Source organism: Salvelinus sp. IW2-2015, unplaced genomic scaffold (genome assembly GCF_002910315.2).
Source record: "Salvelinus sp. IW2-2015 unplaced genomic scaffold, ASM291031v2 Un_scaffold5029, whole genome shotgun sequence".
Classification (NCBI taxonomy): domain Eukaryota; kingdom Metazoa; phylum Chordata; class Actinopteri; order Salmoniformes; family Salmonidae; genus Salvelinus; species Salvelinus sp. IW2-2015.
The window spans coordinates 11,480-33,563 of record NW_019946297.1 but is presented as its reverse complement, the minus strand read 5'-3'; the positions used below and the strand labels follow the sequence as shown (position 1 = coordinate 33,563).

General features: G+C 44.8%; 2 protein-coding genes, 1 long non-coding RNA gene and 1 pseudogene across 3 annotated transcripts in view; 1 reads left to right on the top strand and 3 right to left on the bottom strand.

The window, feature by feature from the left end:
* The window catches only part of LOC112077897 (protein unc-80 homolog), a gene marked incomplete at its 3' end in the record, with an annotated part of 10,843 nt that extends 10,221 nt beyond the window's left edge, over nt 1-622 (bottom strand). Inside the window, exon 1 of the mRNA XM_070441869.1 lies at nt 602-622. The remainder of the gene's footprint in view (nt 1-601) is intronic.
* Nucleotides 623-6,138: 5,516 nt separating this feature from the next.
* On the bottom strand, nt 6,139-14,629 carry LOC112077896 (protein unc-80 homolog; annotated as a pseudogene).
* Nucleotides 14,630-15,412: 783 nt separating this feature from the next.
* Nucleotides 15,413-21,775, bottom strand: LOC112077895 (microtubule-associated protein tau; the record flags this gene model as incomplete). Its single annotated transcript, XM_070441867.1, is given in 6 exon segments — nt 15,413-18,586; nt 18,588-18,641; nt 18,975-19,024; nt 19,027-19,086; nt 19,561-19,621; nt 21,584-21,775. Coding segments are annotated over 6 exon segments (591 nt in total), but the record flags the coding sequence as incomplete, so codon positions are not given.
* On the top strand, nt 19,885-20,112 carry LOC139026528 (uncharacterized). The gene is made up of 2 exons (XR_011478349.1): nt 19,885-19,928; nt 19,976-20,112. It is a non-coding gene; the product is annotated as an uncharacterized lncRNA (long non-coding RNA).
* Nucleotides 21,776-22,084: the final 309 nt, after the last annotated feature.

The following is a 22,084-nucleotide window of genomic DNA, read 5'->3' as shown; positions in this document are numbered from 1 at the left end:
ATGTGAACGGCGTGTTGTGGGTGTATAGACTCTTACCCTCCCCTTGGTGTGAACGGTGTTGTGGTGGTATTAGACCTTACCCTCCCCCTTGGTGTGAACGGTGTTGTGGGTGTATAGACCTAACCCTCCCCCTTGGTGTGTACGGTTGTGGGTGTATAGACTCTTACACTCCCCTGGCTGACGGTGTTGTGGGTGTATAGACTCTTACCCTCCCCCTTGGTGTGTACGGTGTTGTGTGTGTTGTATAGACTCTACCCTCCCCCTTGGCTGGTATGTGTTGTGGGTGTATAAGACTTCCCTCCCCTTGGCGTGAACGGTGTTGTGGGTGTTATAGACTCTTACCTCCCCTTTGGCTGTGTAATGGTGTTGTGGGTGTATAGACTCTTATCCCCTGTGGTGTGAACGGTGTTGTGGGTGTATAGACTCTTACCCTCCCCTTGGTGACGGTGTTGTGGTGTATAGACTCTTACTCCCCCTTGGCGTGGAACGGTGTTGGGGTGTATAGACTCTTACCCTCCCCCTTGCGTTGTGAACGGCTGGTGGGTGTATAGACTCTTACCCCCCCCTTGGGTGAACGGTGTTGTGGTTTATAGACTCTTACCCTCCCCCTTGGCGTGAACGGTGTTGTGGGTGTATAGATTTACCCTCCCCCTTGGTGTGAACGGTGTTGTGGGTGTATAGACTCTTACCCTCCCCCTTGGCGTACAGTGTTTGGGTGTATAGACTCTTACCCTCCCCCTTGGCGTGAACGGTTGTCTCACGTGCTGTTGGAGTGGTCTGGCATGTCTCGAGCAGGGAGTGATGGGAGTGTGAGTGTTTAGCACTCAGGTTGTCTGTGTCTGCAGCCGTGTCTGAGCTCCCTCGCCGCGTCAACTTACCTAAAACACCAACAACACACAACTCTGAGTGAAAGACACGGGCACACAGCATTACAACCAAACCACACTCATTCACACAACCAAACTCACACTCATTCACACAACCAAACTCACACTCATTCACACAACCAACACACACTCATTCAACAACCAATCACACTCATTCACAAACCAAACTCACACTCATTCACACAACCAAACACACACTCATTCACACAACCAAAAACACACACTCATTCACACAACACTCACACTCATTCACACAACCAAACTCACATTCTCTTCCCTGCCTTTTAAGACTGCCTAATAGCCAAATAAGCTCACTGTCGTTGCACAAAAACAATGCATACCACATCCATGCTATACAACCCACATCCTTTCATTAGAAAGTAGGGCTAAAGTATAGGGCTTTTATAGGGCTTTTAAACTAATGGTTACATTCGAATGAGAAAGTCCCTTTATCTATGCACCTTTTGCAAAACATTTAAAGCAACAACCGTTCCTAACAACCAGACAAACATGAAGTTAATGAGCTGACCCAGAGTTCAGCTGCTGCAGGGGACTAACTCCTCTGACTCAGCTAATGAGAGCAAGGTGACTAACTCCTCTGATTCAGCTAGGATGAAAGCAAAGGTGATCTAAAAAACTGTCTAAAAAACATCCAATTAATGTATTACTCCCTCTTCTGCTCACACAAAACTAACGGAGAATATGAATGGCGTATGGAATAAGTAAGGAATCTTATAGAATCAAAAATTATTAGGAGTATAGTAAAAAATTTATCAGAAACAACAAGGCCCTGTAGCATGTGTTAAACAACAAGGCCCTGTAGCATGTGTTAAACAACAAGGCCCTGTTGCATATGTTAAACAACAAGGCCCTGTACTATGTGTTAAACAACAAGGCCCTGTATTATGTGTTAAACAACAAGGCCCTGTATTATGTGTTAAACAACAAGGCCCTGTATTATGTGTTAAACAACAAGGCCCTGTCGCATGTGTTAAACAACAAGGCTCTGTATTATGTGTTAAATAACAAGGCTCTGTATTATGTGTTAAATAACAAAGCCCTGCAGCATGTGTTTCTGTGGAGATTTAGAGACTGGATGTTCAGCCTACGTGAGCCCACTATCAATAAGACTTTAGCTCAGCAGCCGAGATGAAGGTCACTGGCTGGTGGCTCATATTTATTAAGTCACAATGTAGAAAAACATTTTACAATGAGACACGAAACTAGCTTTTCTTATTGGACATGCTCAGGGAGCCCCTCCTTGTTTCAATCTATTTTGGCTACGTTTGATGCCTTATGAATACAGCCCTGGTGCATGGCAAAGGAGCCGATATACAGGGCTACACCGCACCACAACGATAGAATGAGATTTATACTGTAGTGAAAGCAGAGAGAGGGAGGAGGGAGGGAGGGAGGGTAAAGCATTTCATCTTAGCTGTACTATTAAACTGAGTCGGGTTGAGACGGTCAATACTAGGAGAATCAATGTCAGAGTACAGGATGCGGGAGCAGTATCGTGTTACACTGTCTAACCGACACACGCACACTCAAAGCTTTCGGTTGGTGTTGTGGAGAGGTTGCTGTGGCGACTGAGTGACGTACATACACCCACCCCCAGGAGAGACACTGCCCAACCTGGACTCCCTCCATTACAGCAGGGGTTGCCATGGAAACTGCATCAGCATCGCATCACAGTGGAAAGGAGTGATTGGAGTGCATGGCAACACCGGAGCTGTACGTCAGTGGTATTAATCAGGGGAGAGAGCTTATTTAGATTCACAGCTGGAAGTCCTATAAACGTGAATCTCATGAAGAGAGATGGATCGTTTCACTCTGCTGTCACAATGCATTAAGGTGAGGATGGCTGGGACACATCTCTCTCATTCTCCATACCCAATATCCACATTAAATCAACCACGGGTGGACTGGCCATATGGCATTTCGGGCAAATGCAAGATGGGCTGGTCGATTTTTATCCCAGGGGGCCTCAAGGGAAAAAATTGTCTGGTGTGTTAGAAATGACAGGGTCGATTTATGGTCCCAGTCTGCCCCTGATGGAACCTATGGTTGAATGTGTTGTATTACTGAATGCAAACACCATAGAGATCCTATTAAATTACTAGAGGGGTGATGTCATAAACCCTCAAAGTTCCATAATGGGGTGAAAATGGCAGCCATATTGGTCAGGGAGAAATCCAACCCAGTCTAATGGGAATGAATGGCAGTAGAGACATAATCTTGATTTTACTGATGGAGGAGAATAAAAGTGAAATAGRCATGTGATATATCAGAAATTGTGTAATAGAATTATTGTCAATCTAAAATATTGTCATATAATTATAAATGTAGTTTATATGGGTTTTATACAAATGTTCTGTATAAATAGCCTCTAAGATATATGTAAACAGACCATAAATGTCTAAATGTTTCCTTTCATGGAAATCTGAGAGTGCTATTATATGATACAATATCAGAACTTGTTGCATTTACCACTTGTCTAAGTCCTACAGTATCATCAACTGATTTCAGCCAGTGTCTGGCTGTGGATTGACTGCGTTGTTTGAATGGAATGTTGGCATATTGGCATTTAATTTGACATTCATGGAATCATTCCTCTAAACTGGCTGGCTATCTAGCTAACAAACATACAGTGCAGATAAATTCTTCAAATTCATTATTTTACACAAACACAATATCTTATCACAGCACTAGCAAACCATGGTTGAACAACTAACTCCCTGACCAACATGGCTAATCTTTATCCCATCATAAGAAGGTTCATGACAATTCTAGTATTCTAATTTCTAATTCTATGGCATACTTGAGTGATAATGTCAGAGAAGCCGGCGTTTGGAGGATATGACCCAGTCGTAACAAAAGTATTTTTGTTTTGTATCTATCCCAGTTCGTTCGATCTAAATGTTCTATTGCCATACTGACTGGCAACATTCTTATCCCGTGCTTGCTAGCTAAACAACTATGGCTAACTTACAGTCAGGTCAAACATTGCAGTCAGAATAACAGAAAAGTAGCTGCATTTGCATTTGTTTAAGCTGTTTTCTACTTAAATTTATTTGGATACATACATAAGAATTAGCTAATGATGCGCGATTTCTTCCAGCATAGAACATGTGCTCTCTTGTCAGGACACTGTTGTTCAGGGAAGCTAGCTAACAGCACAGCTAACACAATCACTTCAAACTGAAGCTGGAAAGAATGAAAACTAGCTGCACTTACATTCATTTGACATTTTTTCTATTTACATTTATTTGTATATATCCATAAAAATGATGCTGATTCATGATTTGGACTAGTTGAGAAACGCTGCCTGCCTGTTTGTCTCGTCCCTACTCCCGACCCCTACACGTTCATTACTATGAGACAGCTGGGGATGTCAGAGAGACAGACCGCAGGTTTTATACAAATCTCATCTATTGAAAACCAATTGCTAGTCTATGCTTTTTACAGTGGAGATCATGTTTATACATTGTCTGGCTGGGCTGATTAAACAGTGGATTGCTCGGTCAGATGGAACAGAGTAAATAGGCATTTTAACGTCATAGATTTAGCTGGTGGTAACTTGTGGAATAGACACCAGCTGGAATGCGCTTTTAACCAATCAGCATCCAGGATTAGACCAACCTGTTGTTTAAACTCTTATATTCAACACTCACAGTTTTACCCTAAAACGAATTCATCATTAACTGGATGCATGCCAAATCATTTAAATCCAAATCATTCTTCTTCCCCCTAAGCGGGCACCGATTGGGCACTGGGTCTGAAGGTCAGGTTGGGCAGTGAGTCTGAGGGTCAGCTTGGGCAGTGGGTCTGAGGATCAGCTTGGGCAGTGGGTCTGAGGGTCAGCTTGGGCAGTGGGCAGATCAATGTCTATCCATTATGTGCCTGCCTGATGCTCTGGGCCAAGGTACAGAGAGTTGGAGACTGGAAGTGCCAGCATTAGACATGCACGCACACACACACACACTGGCAGTGCCAGCATCAGACATGCACACATACACACACACACTGGCAGTGCCAGCATCAGACATGCAAACATACACACACACACTGGCAGTGCCAGCATTAGACATGCACCATGTTAGTTTAGCATCATTACCCTGGGTAAGGTGTCTCATTGGTAAGAGCAGGCAGACAGGGAGAGACAGATCTGTTTCAGTCTCTGTCTATATCTGGTGTCTGCCTGGGAGGCTGAGAGGAACAAGTTGTAACTCATTATACTGATCATAATACACAAGGGATGGAGTGGAACCTCTGAATGAGCACTCGTGTGTGTGTGTGAGTGTGTGTGTGTGAGTGTGTGTGTGCGTGCGTGCGTGCGTGCATGTGTGTGTGTGTGTGTGTGCTGTGAGCTACTGAGCCATACTAAGCTATGAGGAACAGGTGATGCTGCAGGCTACATTATATAACATTAAACTAGATGAATGCACCCAGTTTGTTCTTTCTGCTATAAGGTCAACATGTACTAGTCCTGTATAGTAGTAACATTACAGTCAGTCAGGCTACTATGCTGGACAGCAATGCCTTCACCTTCATACAATATCACATGCATGTGATATGAAAGTTCCATTAAAGGGGCAATCTGGGATTCAAACAACAAATACAGTGGCAAGAAAAAGTATGTGAACCCTTTGGAATTATCTGGATTTCTCCATAAATTGGTCATAAAATCAGATCTGATCTTCATCGAAGTCACAACAACTGACAAACACGGTGTGTTTAAACTAATAACACACAAATTATTGTATTTTTCTTGTCTATATTGAATACATAATTTAAACATTCACAGTGTAGGTTGGAAAAAGTATGTGAAACCCTAGGCTAATGACTTCTCCAAAAGCTAATTGGAGTCAGCTAACCTGGAGCCCAATCAATGAGACGAGATTGGAGATGTTGGTTAGAGCTGCCCTGCCCTATAAAAAACACTCACAAAATTTGAGTTTACTATTCACAAGAAGCATTGCTTGATGTGAACGATGCCTCGAACAGATCGCCACAAAAGACACGGCCCTTACAGAGCAAGGGGAACAACTACTTCAGGTCTCAGAGCGAGTGACAAAACCCGATTGAAACGCTATTAGCGCACACCACTGCTAACTAGCTAGCCAATCACCATCGATTACACAAAAGCTGGAAAGGGTTACAAAAGTATTTCTAAAGCCTTGATGTTCATCAGTCTACGGTAAGACAGAGTGTCTATAAATGGAGAAAGTTCAGCACTGTTGCTACTCTCCTAGGAGTGGCCGTCCTGCGAAGATGACTGCAAGAGCACAGTGCAGAAGCTCAATGAGGTTAAGAAGAATCCTAGAGTGTCAGCTAAAGACAAAAAAATCTCTGTAACATGCTAACATCTCTGTTGACGAGTATACAATACTAAAACACTAAACAAGAATGATGTTCAAGGACGGAAGAAGCCACTGCTGTCCAAAAAAACCATTGCTGCACGTCTGAAGTTCGCAAAATAGCACCTGGATGTTCCACAGCGCTACTGGCAAAATATTCTGTGGACAGATGAAACTAAGTTGAGTTGTTTGGAAGGAACACACAACACTATGTGTGGAGAAAAAAAGGCACAGCATACCAACATCAAAACCTCATCCCAACTGTAATGATATGGTGGAGGGAGCATCATGGTTTGGGGCTGCTTTGCTGCCTCAGGGCCTGGACAGCTTGCTATCATCGACGGAAAAATGAATTCCCAAGTTTATCAAGACATTTTGCAGGATAATGTAAGCGATCTGTCTGTCAATTGAAGCTCAACAGAAGTTGGGTGATGCAACAGGACAACGACCCAAAACACAGAAGTAAATCAACAACAGAATGGCTCAACAGAAGAAAATACGCCTTCTGAAGTGGCCCAGTCAGAGTCCTGACCTCAACCCGATTGAGATGCTGTGGCATGACCTCAAGAGAGCGCTTCACACCAGACATCCCAAGAATATTGCTGAACTGAAACAGTTTTGTAAAGAGGAATTATCCACAAATCCTCCTGACCGTTGTGCAGGCTGATACACAACTACAGAAAATGTTTGGTTGAGGTTATTGCTGCCAAAGGAGGGTCAAGCAGTTATTTTCCCACCCTGTACTGTGAATGTTTACACGGTGTGTTCAATAAAGACATGAAAACGTATAATTGTTTGTGTGTATTAGTTAAGCAGACTGTGTTTGTCTATTGTTGTGACTTAGATGAAGATCAGATCAAATTTTATGACCAATTTATGTAGAAGTCCAGGTAATTCCAAAGGGTTCACATACTTTTTCTTGCCACTGTATCTGTACCAATCCCTTTAATGTTTCCTTACTGTTCACATTTTCCATGTATCATAGTCATGTGTGTGTGTTTTTGTATCAACTGCACAGTTCATAACGGCTTACTTCTTCTTGGCGATCCCTTTGTCGAGTGGAGCCTGTCGCGTTGACGGCCCACCTCTCTCCACTGAGTTGCCGCGGCGACAGCCTGCTCTCCAGCCCCGGGGAGGATGAATCTGATTGGGTCGTTTCACAGACCACCTGGAACCCTGCAGACAGAGCAAATAAGAGCCTGTCAGTCAAGAGGCTTTTAGTCTCTTCTAATCAGATGCTACACACACACAGAGATCATACCAGCAAGGGGATTTTTTTTTTAACCTTTATTTAACTAGGCAAGTTAGTTAAGAATAAGCTATATTTACAATGACGGCCTACCCCGGCCAAACCCAGACAATGCTAGACCAATGTGCGCCGTCCTATGGGACTCCCAATCATGGCTGGATGTGATACAGCCTGGATTCGAACCAGAGACTGTAGTGACACCTCTTGCACTGAGATGCAGTGCCTTAGACCGCTGCGCCACTCAGGAGTCCAAGTGATAATAATATTAGCAGAGGCCCTGGGGGGGGGGAGTCCACTGCTGCCTGAGACGAACACTCACCATGGGGCCTTGGTTTCTGGACCCACAGGGGCTACACTGGTTGTTCACCGGGAGTTCCTCTTGGCTGTTGACAAAACAGGTGGTAGCTTACAGAATAAATCTAATAGAATATAATCTAATAGAATATAATCAATAGAATAGAATCTAATGGAATAGAATAGAATGCACTCTTAGTAAAAAGGATTCCAAAAGGGTTCTTTGGCTGTCCCCATAAGAGGTCCTTTTGAAGAACCCTTTTCGGTTCCAGGAACCTCTATGGAAAAGCAGAAGATTCCTTTTAGGGTCTAGACTCTATGTAGAATAAACTAAAAATATCACTTTTGTTACTATGGTATTTGGTGTGGATATTACTAATGTCTCATGTAAAACAGCAGAGTAGAACTCAGATGATCCATAGAGTCAGTACTACATGCTTTCTTTGGTGTCCCTCTGGGTGTCTCACCTGTCACAATGTTCCTCACAGGCTTGATGAGGGCAGAGAAGGCGGGGACGTCAGGTTGCCGGTGCTCCCACATTGGCTGCCATATGATGAGACCACTGACCAATCGGAAAGTCAGATCAGACTCCTAGACGAACAGCGAAATAGTTTACATACACACACACACAGACACATACACACCACACAACACACACACACACAGACACATACACACACACACACACACACACACAGACACATACACACACCACACACCACACACACACACACGCACAGTAGGAACCAAAGCATTCCCCAGAGCCATGAAACACAACCGCAGCATCTATACACACAGATCAACAGGAAGTCCAGCAGGAAGGATGAATCAGAGGTACCTTGATGCGGTGAATGAGGGGAGCAAAGAGGAAGACAAACAGCTCACGGTGGCCATGCTCTTGTGGAAGAGCTTGGTGCGGGCGGGCTCATCCTCCTCCAGGGACCCGCTGCAGCGTGGCGCTCCGACCCAGAACCGGTGCCTGACCTGGGCCACCTCTGGCTGGCGGGGAACCCTGGTTCCCAATCCCCATTGGCTGGAGGAAGCTGAGCTGCTCTGCCCCCCGACCATCCGTGGCCCAGGCTGGGCTCCTGGTTGCACTCCTGGGCCGCCTCCAGTAGCATCCAGTGGAGGGTATGGAGCAGCTTGGTCTCCGCACGCCCAGCTTGTCCTGGTGACCTGGGTTAGAGGGGGGTTAGGGGTGAGGGGCAGAGCAGGGGTGTCAAACATATGGCCTGTTCAATGCGGCCCACTGGTGGTTTGCACAGAGTTTCTAAACTCAGAGGCCCAACATTGCAATACTTCCGGGAATACTTTGCGGAGCAAATAAAACAAATCGAAACTGTGTAGAAATTATAATGGTCCTACATGTACAGTCTCTTCACTCTGTCCAGCTTGATAACAGTCATTTATAGTCTCTTCACTCTGTCCAGCTTGATAACAGTCATTTATAGTCTCTTCACTCTGTCCAGCTTGATAACAGTTATCGATACGAAAGCTAGACAGTCAGGGAGCATAAAAAATTCCAAAAGTGACAGATAGAGGACTCTTTTTTTTTACACATTTTGATGTTTAAGTATGGCCCGCGGGGCAAAATAAGTTTTTATTTATTTATTCACCTTTATTTAACCAGGTAGGCCAGTGAAACAAATTCTCAATTACAATTGCGACCTGGCCAAGATAAAGCAAAGCAGTTCGACACATACAACAACACAGAGTTACACATGGAGTAAAACAAACATACAGTCAATAATACAGTAGAAAAATAAGTCTATATACAATGTGAGCAAGTGAGGTGAGATAAGGGAGGTGAAGGCAAAAAAAGGCCATGGTGGCAATAAATACAATATATCAAGTAAAACACTGGAATGGTTGATTTGCAGTGGAAGAATGTGCAAAGTAGAGATAGAAATAATGGGGTGCAAAGGAGCAAAATAAATAAATAAATACAGTAGGGAAAGAGGTAGTTGTTTGGGCTAAATTAAGATGGGCTATGTACAGGTGCAGTAATCTGTGAGCTGCTCTGACAGCTGGTGCTTAAAGCTAGTGAGGGAGATAAGTGTTTTCAGTTTCAGAGATTTTTGTAGTTCGTGCCAGTCATTGGCAGCAGAGAACTGGAAGGAGAAGCGGCCAAAGGAAGAATTGGTTTTGGGGGTGACCAGAGAGATATACCTGCGTGAGCGCGTGCTACAGGTGGGTGCTGCTATGGTGACCAGCGAGCTGAGATAAGGGGGGACTTTACCAGCAGGGTCTTGTAGATGACCTGGAGCCAGTGGGTTTGGCGACGAGTATGAAGCGAGGGCCAGCCAACGAGAGCGTACAGGTCGCAGTGGTGGGTAGTATATGGGGCTTTGGTGACAAAACGATGGCACTGTGATAGACTGCATCCAATTTATTGAGTAGGGTATTGGAGGTTATTTTGTAAATGACATCACCGAAGTTGAGGATTGGTAGGATGGTCAGTTTTACAAGGGTATGTTTGGCAGCATGAGTGAAGGATGCTTTGTTGCGGAATAGGAAGCCAATTCTAGATTTAACTTTGGATTGGAGATGTTTGATGTGAGTCTGGAAGGAGAGTTTACAGTCTAACCAGACACCTAGGTATTTGTAGTTGTCCACATATTCTAAGTCAGAGCCGTCCAGAGTAGTGATGTTGGACAGCGGGCAGGTGCAGGCAGCGATCGGTTGAAGAGCATGCATTTAGATACTTGTATTAAGAGCAATTGGAGGCCACGGAAGGAGAGTTGTATGGCATTGAAGCTCGTCTGGAGGGTTGTTAACACAGTGTCCAAAGAAGGGCCAGAAGTATACAGAATGGTGTCGTCTGCGTAGAGGTGGATCAGAGACTCAACAGCAGCAAGAGCGACATCATTGATGTATACAGAGAAAGAGAGTCGGTCCAAGAATTGAACCCTGTGGCACCCCATAGAGACTGCCAGAGGCCCGGACAACAGACCCTCCGATTTGACACACTGACTCTATCAGAGAAGTAGTTGGTGAACCAGGCGAGGCAATCATTTGAGAAACCAAGGCTGTCGAGTGCTGCCGATGAGGGTGTGGTGATTGAAAGAGTCGAAAGCCTTGGCCAGGTCAATGAATACGGCTGCACAGTTTTGTTTTTTATCGATGGCGGTAAGAAATCGTTAGGACCTTGAGCGTGGCTGAGGGTGCACCCATGACCAGCTCGAAAACAGATTGCATAGCAGAGAAGGTATGGTGGATTCGAAATGGTCGGTAATCTGTTTGTTGACTTGGCTTTCGAAGACCTTAGAAAGGCAGGGTAGGATAGATATAGGTCTGTAGCAGTTTGGGTCAAGAGTGTCCCCCCCTTTGAAGAGGGGGATGACCGCAGCTGCTTTCCAATCTTTGGGAATCTCAGACGACACGAAAGAGAGGTTGAACAGGCAGTAATAGGGGTGGCAACAATTTCAGCAGATATTTTAGAAAGAAAGGGTCCAGATTATCTAGCCCGGCTGATTTGTAGGGGTCCAGATTTGCAGCTCTTTCAGAAGATCAGCTGACTGGATTTGGGAGGTGAAATGGGGAAGTCTTGGGCGAGTAGCTGTGGTGGGTGCAGTGCTGTTGACCGAGGTAGGGTAGCCAGGTGGAAAGCATGGCAGCCGTAGAAAATGCTTATTGAAATTCTCAATTATAGTGGATTTATCGGTGGTGACAGTGTTTCCTATCTTCAGTGCAGTGGGCAGCTGGGAGGAGATGTTCTTATTCTCCATGGACTTTACAGTGTCCCAGAACTTTTTTGAGTTTGTGTTGCAGGAAGCAAATTTCTGCTTGAAAAAGCTAGCCTTGGCTTTTCAACGGCCTGTGTATATTGGTTTCTAGCTTCCCTGAAAAGTTGCATATCACTGGGGCTGTTCGATGCTAATGCAGAACGCCATAGGATGTTTTTGTGTGGTTAAGGGCAGTCAGGTCTGGAGAGAACCAAGGGCTATATCTGTCCTGGTTCTAAATTTCTTGAATGGGGCATGCTATTTAAGATGGTGAGGAAGGCATTTAAAAAAAAAAAAACAGGCATCCTCTACTGACGGGATGAGATCAATATCCTTCCAGGATACCCGGCAGGTCGATTAGAAAGGCCTGCTCGTGAAGTTTTCAGGGAGCGTTTGACAGTGATGAGTGGAGGTCGTTTGACCGCTGACCCATTACGGATGCAGGCAATGAGGCAGTGATCGCTGAGATCTTGGTTGAAAACAGCAGAGGTGTATTTAGAGGGCAAGTTGGTTAGGTGATATCTATGACCGTGTTTACGGTTTTGGGTGGGTACCTGGTAGGTTCATGATAATTTGTGTGAGATTGAGGGCATCTAGCTTAGATTGTAGGATGGCTGGGGTGTAAGCATGTTCCATTTAGGTCGCCTAGCAGCACGAGCTCTGAAGATAGATGGGGGCAATCAGTTCACATATGGTGTCCAGAGCACAGCTGGGGGCAGAGGGTGTCTATAGCAGGCGGCACGGTGAGAGACTTGTTTTTAGAGAGGTGGATTTTTAAAAGTAGAAGTTCAAATTGTTTGGGTACAGACCTGGATAGTAGGACAGAACTCTGCAGCTATCTTTGCAGTAGATTGCAACACCCCCCTTTGGCCGTTCTATCTTGTCTGAAATGTTGTAGTTAGGGATGAAAATGTCAGAATTTTTGTGTGGTCTTCCTAAGCCAGGATTCAGACACGGCTAGAACATCCGGGTTGGCAGAGTTGGCAAAGTTTGACATCCCTGGGTCAGAGATAAGTGTTTGATTGGTGTGATGGGATACATGGGTGTGTGTGGGTGGGATGGGGGGGGGGGGGTGGTTATTACTGTATTCCTGTCTATGTGTGTATGTCTGTGTGTGTGTGAATTACTGTATGCGTGTCTGTATTACTGTATGCGTGTCTGTATTACTGTATGCGTGTATTCGTGTCTCTATTACTGTATGCCAGTCTGTATTATTGTATGCGTGTCTGTATTACTGTATGCATGTCTGTATTACTGTATGCGTGTCTGTATTACTGTATGCATGTATTCGTGTCTGTATTACTGTATGCCAGTCTGTATTATTGTATGCGTGTCTGTGTGTGTATTACTGTATGTGTATTACTGTATGTGTGTGTGTATTACTGTATGTGTGTGTGTATTACTGTATACATGTGCATGCATGTGCGTGTCTGCGTCCATGTGTGTGTGTGTGTGATTACCCAGCTTGTTCCTGTTAGAGAGCAGGATGGCGGTGCAGTGGAGCACGTGGGGCAGGGCGGCCTGGACCAGCTCCCAGCGAGAGATGCTCTGGATGGCCTCGGACAGCACCGGGGAGAGCCCGTGGAGCTTGTTCTCCACCAGCACCCGCTCAAAGGACTAGGAGAGAGACACAGTGGCCCGTATTCATTAAATGTCTCCGAGTAGGAGTGCTGATCTGGGATCAGGTCCCCCTGTCCATGTAATCCTATTTGTTATTATGTAAAAGGTAAACCTGATCCTAGATCAGCACTCCTACTTGGAAATGCTTCATGAACATGGGCCAGTGAGACTCTGAGCCAGAAACTGAAGGGCCATTGAATGCCAGTGGATGTGGCCCATATGTGTCCTCAAGCAAAGTAATATGCCTTGGTGAAAGCAGCAAGCCTGAGTTATTGCCCAATTTACTATTTGGTCATACACTCAAAGACGTGTTATTACAATGTATAGATTCAATATAAAGATGAGTTTGAACTAGCTACAATTCATAGTAATAACAGTTTAACCAAACGGGCAAGGTACAGAATAGAACAGAACAAACTCCAATCCGCTAAATGCAATTGGAAAATGCTCCCCTAATTCGCCGGTGCGGTGAGGCCGCGGGAGAAGCGGAGCGATGATTCATTGTAATCATAACTATTGCATTGAGAAAATGGCTTACCACACAAGATGCCTCGTATTGTTTCCCCAACTTCGGCCTCAGAAACGCGCTGCAATCATGAAAACATTGGGGCGTGTTTAATTTCCATTACATCATTGTTTGAAAATAATATCATTAGCTACATAGGGTAAATTGAATAGGCTGTGACGCAAATGTTGGAGCTAGACCGCCAAACGTCTTCGTGCAAGCGGCCAGTGGTGTCATCCAAATGATAAAATATGATCGTTTATACCGCTCATAGCCTAGCCCTTGCTCTAGAAATAACAGTGAGCATACAGTATACATGTCAGCTGGCTTCAGCCGTAGGTTACAGCGGATGCATGATAAGGCAATCACCTTCACCTTTTCCCAACCATGTCTACAGGTGTGACATCTTAGCCTGCCCCCCCCCCCCCCCCTCTAGAACGAGAACTATCTGTTTTTCTCAGGGGTTTTTTCTTTTCATTTTGTTGTATGTTTGGATGTATTGAATAGGCTACAATAGCCTAACCAAATGAACTGACGCATAGCCAGATATGACAACCCTGTCAATGGGTGTACAAGGAGTAAAATGATTGACACTCACATAAAAACCTTCTATACAGATGTAACACATGTTTTAATTTATAACCTAAGGGAGCGAGTTAGCTTGGTTGACATATAATCTCACCCCCGTATATTCTGAGCAGCGACAAACACCTGTTATCAATGGCTGTCACGACACTAACCTGGTCTGCCTCCATAAGAAGGTCTGGATCGGGAACGGTATACCCTTGCCGCACTCCGTGTCGGTCTCGTCCAGGCTTTTCCGCTTCACCATCTTGTCGACTTGTCGCGGTCCAAACGTAGCTGGGTCCGGTCGTCCCAGGTGATGTGATSCCTCACGACATGATTCCGTTCGGCTTGTGTAAAATGGCTGCAAATGTCGGCGGTGGTAGAGGTAACAGAGCGAGATCTATATGGTTTCAGCACCACCTTCGGAGCAGCGGCAGCGGGGAACGGCAGAGTGATTTATCACACAGCGAGGGGGGGGGGGGGCTGCTGTAAAAACGCAGTACGACTACTAGGAAGTAAGAACAGAGGTTTTCCTTAACAACATAAGTATGATCAGGTCGGCTCCTGGGAACAGTAGGCTAAACGACGAGGAAAAGCACCAATATAAAAGCAGAATCGGTTTACACACAACATGCGGCACATTCAGGCTGGAGTATTTCTCCACACATATTTAATCTATCCCCATATGAATAAYATCAACAGGTTGTTCAATTACCTTGAAATAAAACCCATCCCTGTTTTGATTACATTAAMATKTCATGGTATGACACGTCACTAAAGGGGAATAAAATAACCCACAAATACCTTCTAGTGATATTCACACAATTACGATTATTGGTTGGCTGTACAGCGCTGTGGGGCGTGTAGACGACCAGAACCTACACCATCTATTAAAGGCATCTATTAAAGGCATCTAATAGGCATCTAATAAAATAAAAACACGACAGTGTTCTGATGGGCACAACCTTTTGGCACAACAACAGCTGTTGCATGCAGTTAGCCTTCCCAAATTACATGAATTACCCTTTACATAATCTCTTCCCTGTCCTCTCTCTCTCTCTCTCTCTCTCTCTCTGTCTGTCATTCTCTCAGTAGCATGCAATCTAGCCCTCACAGTCCCAATAACATAAAGCAGACACATTTATGACAGCATTTTAAAAACAGCTCGTTCTTTTTGGGAAGATCCAGAAAATGTTTCAAACGAATGTATTTAATTCATTTTATTATTTTATTCCTGTTGTTATTATTCTGTGTTTTGTCAACAGCATTGTTTCAAACATTGGAAAGTGTGCACATCTACATGGTCTCTTTAAATACACTTAAACAGGCAAAGGGTTGTGGGAGGAAGAGGGAAGAACGGGTTTGAGAAAAACACTGAAGGGTAACCAACATGTGKAAATTGGGGGTGGGAGGGAGGGTATCACAAACGGCGACAGATAAAAATAAGCTAGAACATTTTTATCAAACACGTACAAGTTGAGAACGACTTCCTTTTCCTTCCACTACATCCCTTCATTACTTGAACCTACTTTCCTTAGAAAGTCCCGTCCGTACGATCCGACCGGGACATTTTCACAGTGTACACCATAGCTGCTATTTTCATGGAATGTTTATTTAAATATAAAGCTTCAGACACTTTCCGCGTAGTTACACAAGCGACTGCAGGCCCTTAGCTCATTCAAGGTCCATGTTCTTGCTACTCTAAACGTAGGAGAAAGGCTTATTGGAAGCAAACGTGTTAGTCTAAGGCTGGTACAAAGCGGTTATAGTCTGTGTTCACTGAATAGACACAGTATAGTCCCTAGCTACAGTGTTCACTCTCTAGATCTTTTATGTCTATAACTCTGTGCTATTAGGTCACTCACTGGCTTTTGTCACATCAGCATAATAGCGACTGTTTCGTRAAAATCACAGAGCTACTGTATGTAAAATGAATGCTCACATCACTGAAGCAGAAAAGCAGCCTGACGGCTTGTGGAAGAGGTCTATTGGAAAGCTAGGATTTTATAGCATTGTAACTTGACATGACTGCAATGTGTAGCCACAGCATGTGCTAGTTCAGCCACCGTGACATCAACACTACCATTTGCACTATTAATGAGATTTTAAAAAACTCAACAAAACCACATTTTGTCCAATAATTCAGCAAATGACATCATGAAGTCATATAGTCACATGACTAAAACAAAATCAATTCTAATAGAAAACATCACATTTTCTGCCAATGATTTGAAACAAGCTTGTCTGAACAGCCATTTCTTACCGTTACAGTTGTAACGTTTTGTATTGAATTGTGTTGTGTTGTAGATTAATTGTTGTTCACAAACGTAACAGCCTCCTGTCTACGAGACACATACAGGACCTGGGATACTGGATCATATACACTGCATGATCAAAAGTATGTGGACAGCTGCCTCATCGGAACATCTCATTCACAAATCATGGCCATTAACCTCTTTTTTTAAATGTTCACCTAAAATGACATCAAATCTAGATGTGGTCCCTCCTTTGCTGCTATAACAGCCATCCACTCTTCTGGGAAGGCTTTCCACTAGATGTTGGTACATTGCTGCGGGGACTTTCTTCCATTCGGCCATGAGCATTAGTGAGGTCGGGCACTGATATTGGGCGATTAGTCCTGGCTCGCAGTTGGCGTTCCAATCCATCCAAAGTTGTTCGATGGGTTTGAGGTCAGGGCTCTGTGCAGACCAGTCAAGTTCTTCCACACCGATCTCAACAAACCATTTCTGTATGGACCTCGCTTTGTGCACAGGGGCATTGTCATGCTGAAACGGGAAAGGGCCTTCCCCAAACTSTTGCCACAAAGTTGGACACAGAATTGTCTAGAATGTCATTGTATACTGTAGTGTCATGATTTCCCTTCACTAAAACTAAGGGGCCTAGCCCGAACCATGAAAAACAGCCCCAGACCATTATCCACCAAACTTTACTGTTGGCACTGTGCATTGGGGAAGGTAGCATTCTCCTGGCATCCGCCAAACCCAGATTGGTCCATCGGACTGCCAGATGACGAAGCGTGATTCATCACTCCAGAGAACACATTTCCACTGCTCCATAGTCCAATGGCGGCGAGCGTTACACCACTCCAGCAGACTCTTGGCATTGAGCATGGTGCTCTTAGGTTTGTGTGCGGTTGCTCGGCCATGGAAACCCATTTCATGAAGCCCCCGATGAACAGTTCTTGTGCTGAAGTTGCTCCCAGAGGCAGTTTGGAACTCGGTAGTGAGTGTTGCAACCGAGGACAGACGATTTTAACACGCTACACTCTTCAGCACTTGGTGGTCCCGTTCTGTGCACTTGTGTGGTCTACCACTTCGCGGCTGAGACATTGTTGCTCCTAGACATTTCCACTTTMCAATAACAGCACTTACAATTGCCCGGGGCAGCTCTGGCATTGCAGAAATTTGACAAACTGACTTGTTGGAAAGGTAGCATCCTATGACGGTGCCATGTTATAAGTCACTGAGCTCTTCAGTAAGGCCATTCTACTGCCAATGTTTGTCTATGGAGATTGCATGGCTGTGTGCTCAATTTTATACACCTGTCAGCAATGGGTATGGCTGAAATAGCCGAATCCACTAACTTGAAGGGGTGTCCACATACTTTTGTATATATAGTGTATGTTGGGAATGAAACCAGTCTGGGCCCCTTAATATCCCAGGTCAAATGGAATGTCTTTGAGATCATTGCCACACAATAAGAATCACTGTAAAGTCTTAGATAACCGATAACCCTATCAACACTATCCCTGTACCTGTTTCAATACCTTAGCTAGTTAGCACACTGGCCATCTACAGTACTGTCCCAAAGAAAGTTCAACATGGAATGAAAAGAAGCCAAAAGAACAACACAACACACCCTAGCAGAGTCGGGCACATCCCTTAGAACAGAAAGAAGAAGAACATACATCCTAGAGTCAGTCATTAAAATCCCCCTGGTGGTGGTAGTTTAAATAGCATGTTTTCCTATGGAGGAGCGAGAGGGGGAGTGGAATGATGGAAGATGGACTCTGATACTCTGATCACAGTCGTCTGGTTTCTTATCTTGGGGGACGGGTTGTTGCAGTGGAGGGCCGACGGAGAAATGTTAAAGGGGGATGTTAAGACCAGGGGGTCCAAGGGATCCAGGAGGTCCAGGGRGAGATGGAGGACCAGGAACCAGGGGCGATGGAGGAGGCAGGAGGCTCATAAGCCTTGCTTGGCCAGGGCCATGGTGACGTCCTGGGCCAGYGTGGACAGCTGGGGGCAGTCCAGGAGGTTGAGGCTGCCCGTGGATGACACGTTGCTGAGACGGTGGGGGGATGTGCCCCCCGTGCCACCTGGGGACAGGGTGATAACGTCTGCCCCACGTCTTGGCCCCGTGGTCCACGCGCGCCTTGGCCGTGTCACGGAACGTCAGCTTGTGGCTCTCGATCTGAGAGAGACAGAGAGAGAGAGACCGAGAGAGAGAGAGAGAGAGAGAGAGGGGAGAGGGTTAACCATGGCCATGTTGGAATCAAACCCACAACCTTGCTGTGCCACCATGCTCTAAACCACTAAGCCATCTCTACAACTAAGCCATGTAAACCTGAGCCATGTCCATTAGGGCACGCAACTGAACATGTTTTAAAACATTTTGCAATCGCCAACGAAAATGAGTTTCTTATTGGAAAAGTCCAGGTAGTCCCTCCTGTTTCAGTCCGTTTTCTTCTGTTTGGTGCCTAATGAACATGACCCTGTACTGTCCTTTTACTGTAGACTGTCTCACCATGATTTGTCCTCCCCCAGGGGTGTGACTGGCGTTGGCCAGTGAGCCACTTTGGCCTCGGCCTTGTCCTTGAAGTCCAGCTTCACACTCTCAATACGCACGTTACCACCCCCTGTAGGAGATGTAGAGAGGAGGGAGAGAGAAGAGGAATAGAGGAGGAGGAGGAGAGGAAAAGAACAGGAGAGAGGAGAAGAAGAGAAGGGAAGGAAGCGAGGAGAATAGAGGAGGAGAGAGGTTAAGAAGAGAAGAAGAGAGGAGAAGAGAGAGGAGAAGAGAAAAGAGAGGAGAGAGGAGAAGAACAGAAGAGGAGGAGAGAGGAGAAGAGAGAGTAAAGAATATGAATGAATCGATACTCACATAACAGAAAGGTAGGTGCAATGTAACTACAAGACAAAATGCCTGTAGGATTAACTTCGTTGTAATTAAACTACAGTTAGTGACTTGTCTAGTAAGATAAGCTTGTCATTATTTCTAGTGTAACTAGAAATGTATTGTTCTTTATAGCCCTGTAAATATCACCAAAGATTTGAATACTCTCTCTATTAGTAATCATCAATTTAATGATCAACTAAAAAGTGCTGATTACCTGGCCGGTGACGGATGTTGGACATTGATCCACATTTAGAGGTGATGTGGCTCAGGTCTATCTTCTGGTGGTGATGTGGACTGCGAGAGGTGCATTCAGACACTGTCTTATTACGCACTGAGGGAAGGGACTGACACATTTTACATCTGAAGGGGTAGAGATACCTTGAAATTATGCGAATTTACCATCATTTACGGTATCCTATTTATCTTCAATGAAAGATTATGAATAAAAATGCATACATTTAAGGAAGAACAGAAAGTAGCACTCAACAGATTAATGCCATCATCAATCTGTGAAACAAACTGCCTGAAGAATAGCGATCACTACAAAACCACTGTAAACCACCTCACTCAATGAGACAGTTGGTAGACATCACTACAAAACCACTGTAACACCTAATCAATAGAGACAGTTGGTAGACATACAATACGTCACTGACATCCACAACTGACACTGACATCACCCAAGATGACACTGACATCACACAAGACGACACTGACATCACACAAGATGACACTGACATCACACCAGACGACACTGACATCACACCAGACGACACTGACATCACACACTACGACACTGACATCACACAAGACATCACTGACATCACACAACATGACACTGACATCACACAAGAGACGACACTGACATCACACAAGATGACACTGACATCACACCAGACGGAACTGACTACACACCAGACGACACTGACATCACACCAGACGACACTGACATCACACCAGACGACACTGCACTCACACACTACGACACTGACATCACACCAGACGACACTGACATCACACCAACGACTGAATCACACTACGACACTGACATCACACAGACGACACTGACATACACCAGACGACACTGACATCACACACTACGACCACTGACATCACACCAGACGGAACTGACATCACACGACGACGACACTGACATCACACCAGATGACACTGACATCACACAGACGACACTGACATCACACCAGATGACACTGACATACACCAGATGACACTGACATCACACCAGACGACACTGACATCACACCAGACGACACTGACATCACACCAGACGTCACTGACATCACACACTACGACACTGACATCACACCAGACGACACTGACATCACACCAGACGACACTGACATCAACCAGATGACACTAGCATCACCCAGACGAACTGACATCACACCAGACGACACTGACATCACACCAAGACGACACTGACATCACACCAGATGACACTGACATCACACCGAACGACCACTGACATCACACCAGACAGACACTGACATCAAGCCGACGAACACAATCAACTGAAACCAGTCAATCTAGAGCATCAAAGCAGACACTAACACAACAACAAGCACTAAACACATTGGCCATGTTCCAGACAATCTGCAAAGCAGTCAGAACCAAATTTCACTACGCCTGGGTAGATGTCAGCTTTGCAGACCTTCTGGAATGTGGCTATTGATTACATCACAGATAACACCAGTGCTAAGTGACAAGTCAGAGAACAGGTGTTTTAATTGATCTTCAGTGTTTATTTTGATACAGTCCATGATGCTAGATGAACAATAGGTGGGTGGGCCAGATGTCCTTTGAGTGACGTCTCTGGCTGGTGTGACAGGATACATACAGTTAAAACTCTATGGTAAATTACTATGTTAAACGACTATTGAAAGGACTATGTTAAAATACTATTTTAGGATAGTTTTTGATGACCCTGTATGCACAGACAGGGTACTGTACTGAAAACCACTACGAGGTTAGGTAGCTGTGCTTTGTGCCAAGACTAAACTGAAAACTGAGTAAGGAATGTGATTAAAAAGCCAAATCGCCATGTCTTTATTAATCAAGACACAAAGCAAAGCAATAGAAAACACTGTCACAGTGATACCATGATTCACCACCATTCACCATCCATAGAAAACACTGTCACAGTGATACCACAATTCACTATGATCCATGCCTGTTGGTTAGTGAGTGAGCGGTTGGTTAGAGCAGGGTGTGTAAACACACTGTGTTGAGACACTCACGTTTCCCCCGGTGGGTGCGTACTGGATTTTGTCCAGGGAGCCACACTTAGACTGGACATGGCTAAAGTCCAGTTTAACACTTGGAATGAAGACCTGAGGACGACAGCATCCATACTCTGTARCACTCAGACATTCATTCCTCTGTTTATTAGAATGAGTTCGTTCCGTGGTTTATTCGCTAGCTCGCAAGCCCATTCAGTCAGTTATTCACCCATCCATCCATCCATCCATACATACATCCATTAATTAATGAATCCATCCATTAATTAATTAATCCATCCATTCATCCATCCATCAATTCATTCATTCGTTCATTAACCCATCCATCCATTAATTAAACCATTCATTCATTCATCCATCCATCAATTCCTTCATTCTCCAATGGCATAGTTGGAGGACATAGTAGGAGGACATAGTTGGAGGACATAGTAGGAGGACATAGTTGGAGGACATAGTAGGAGGACATAGTTGGAGGACATA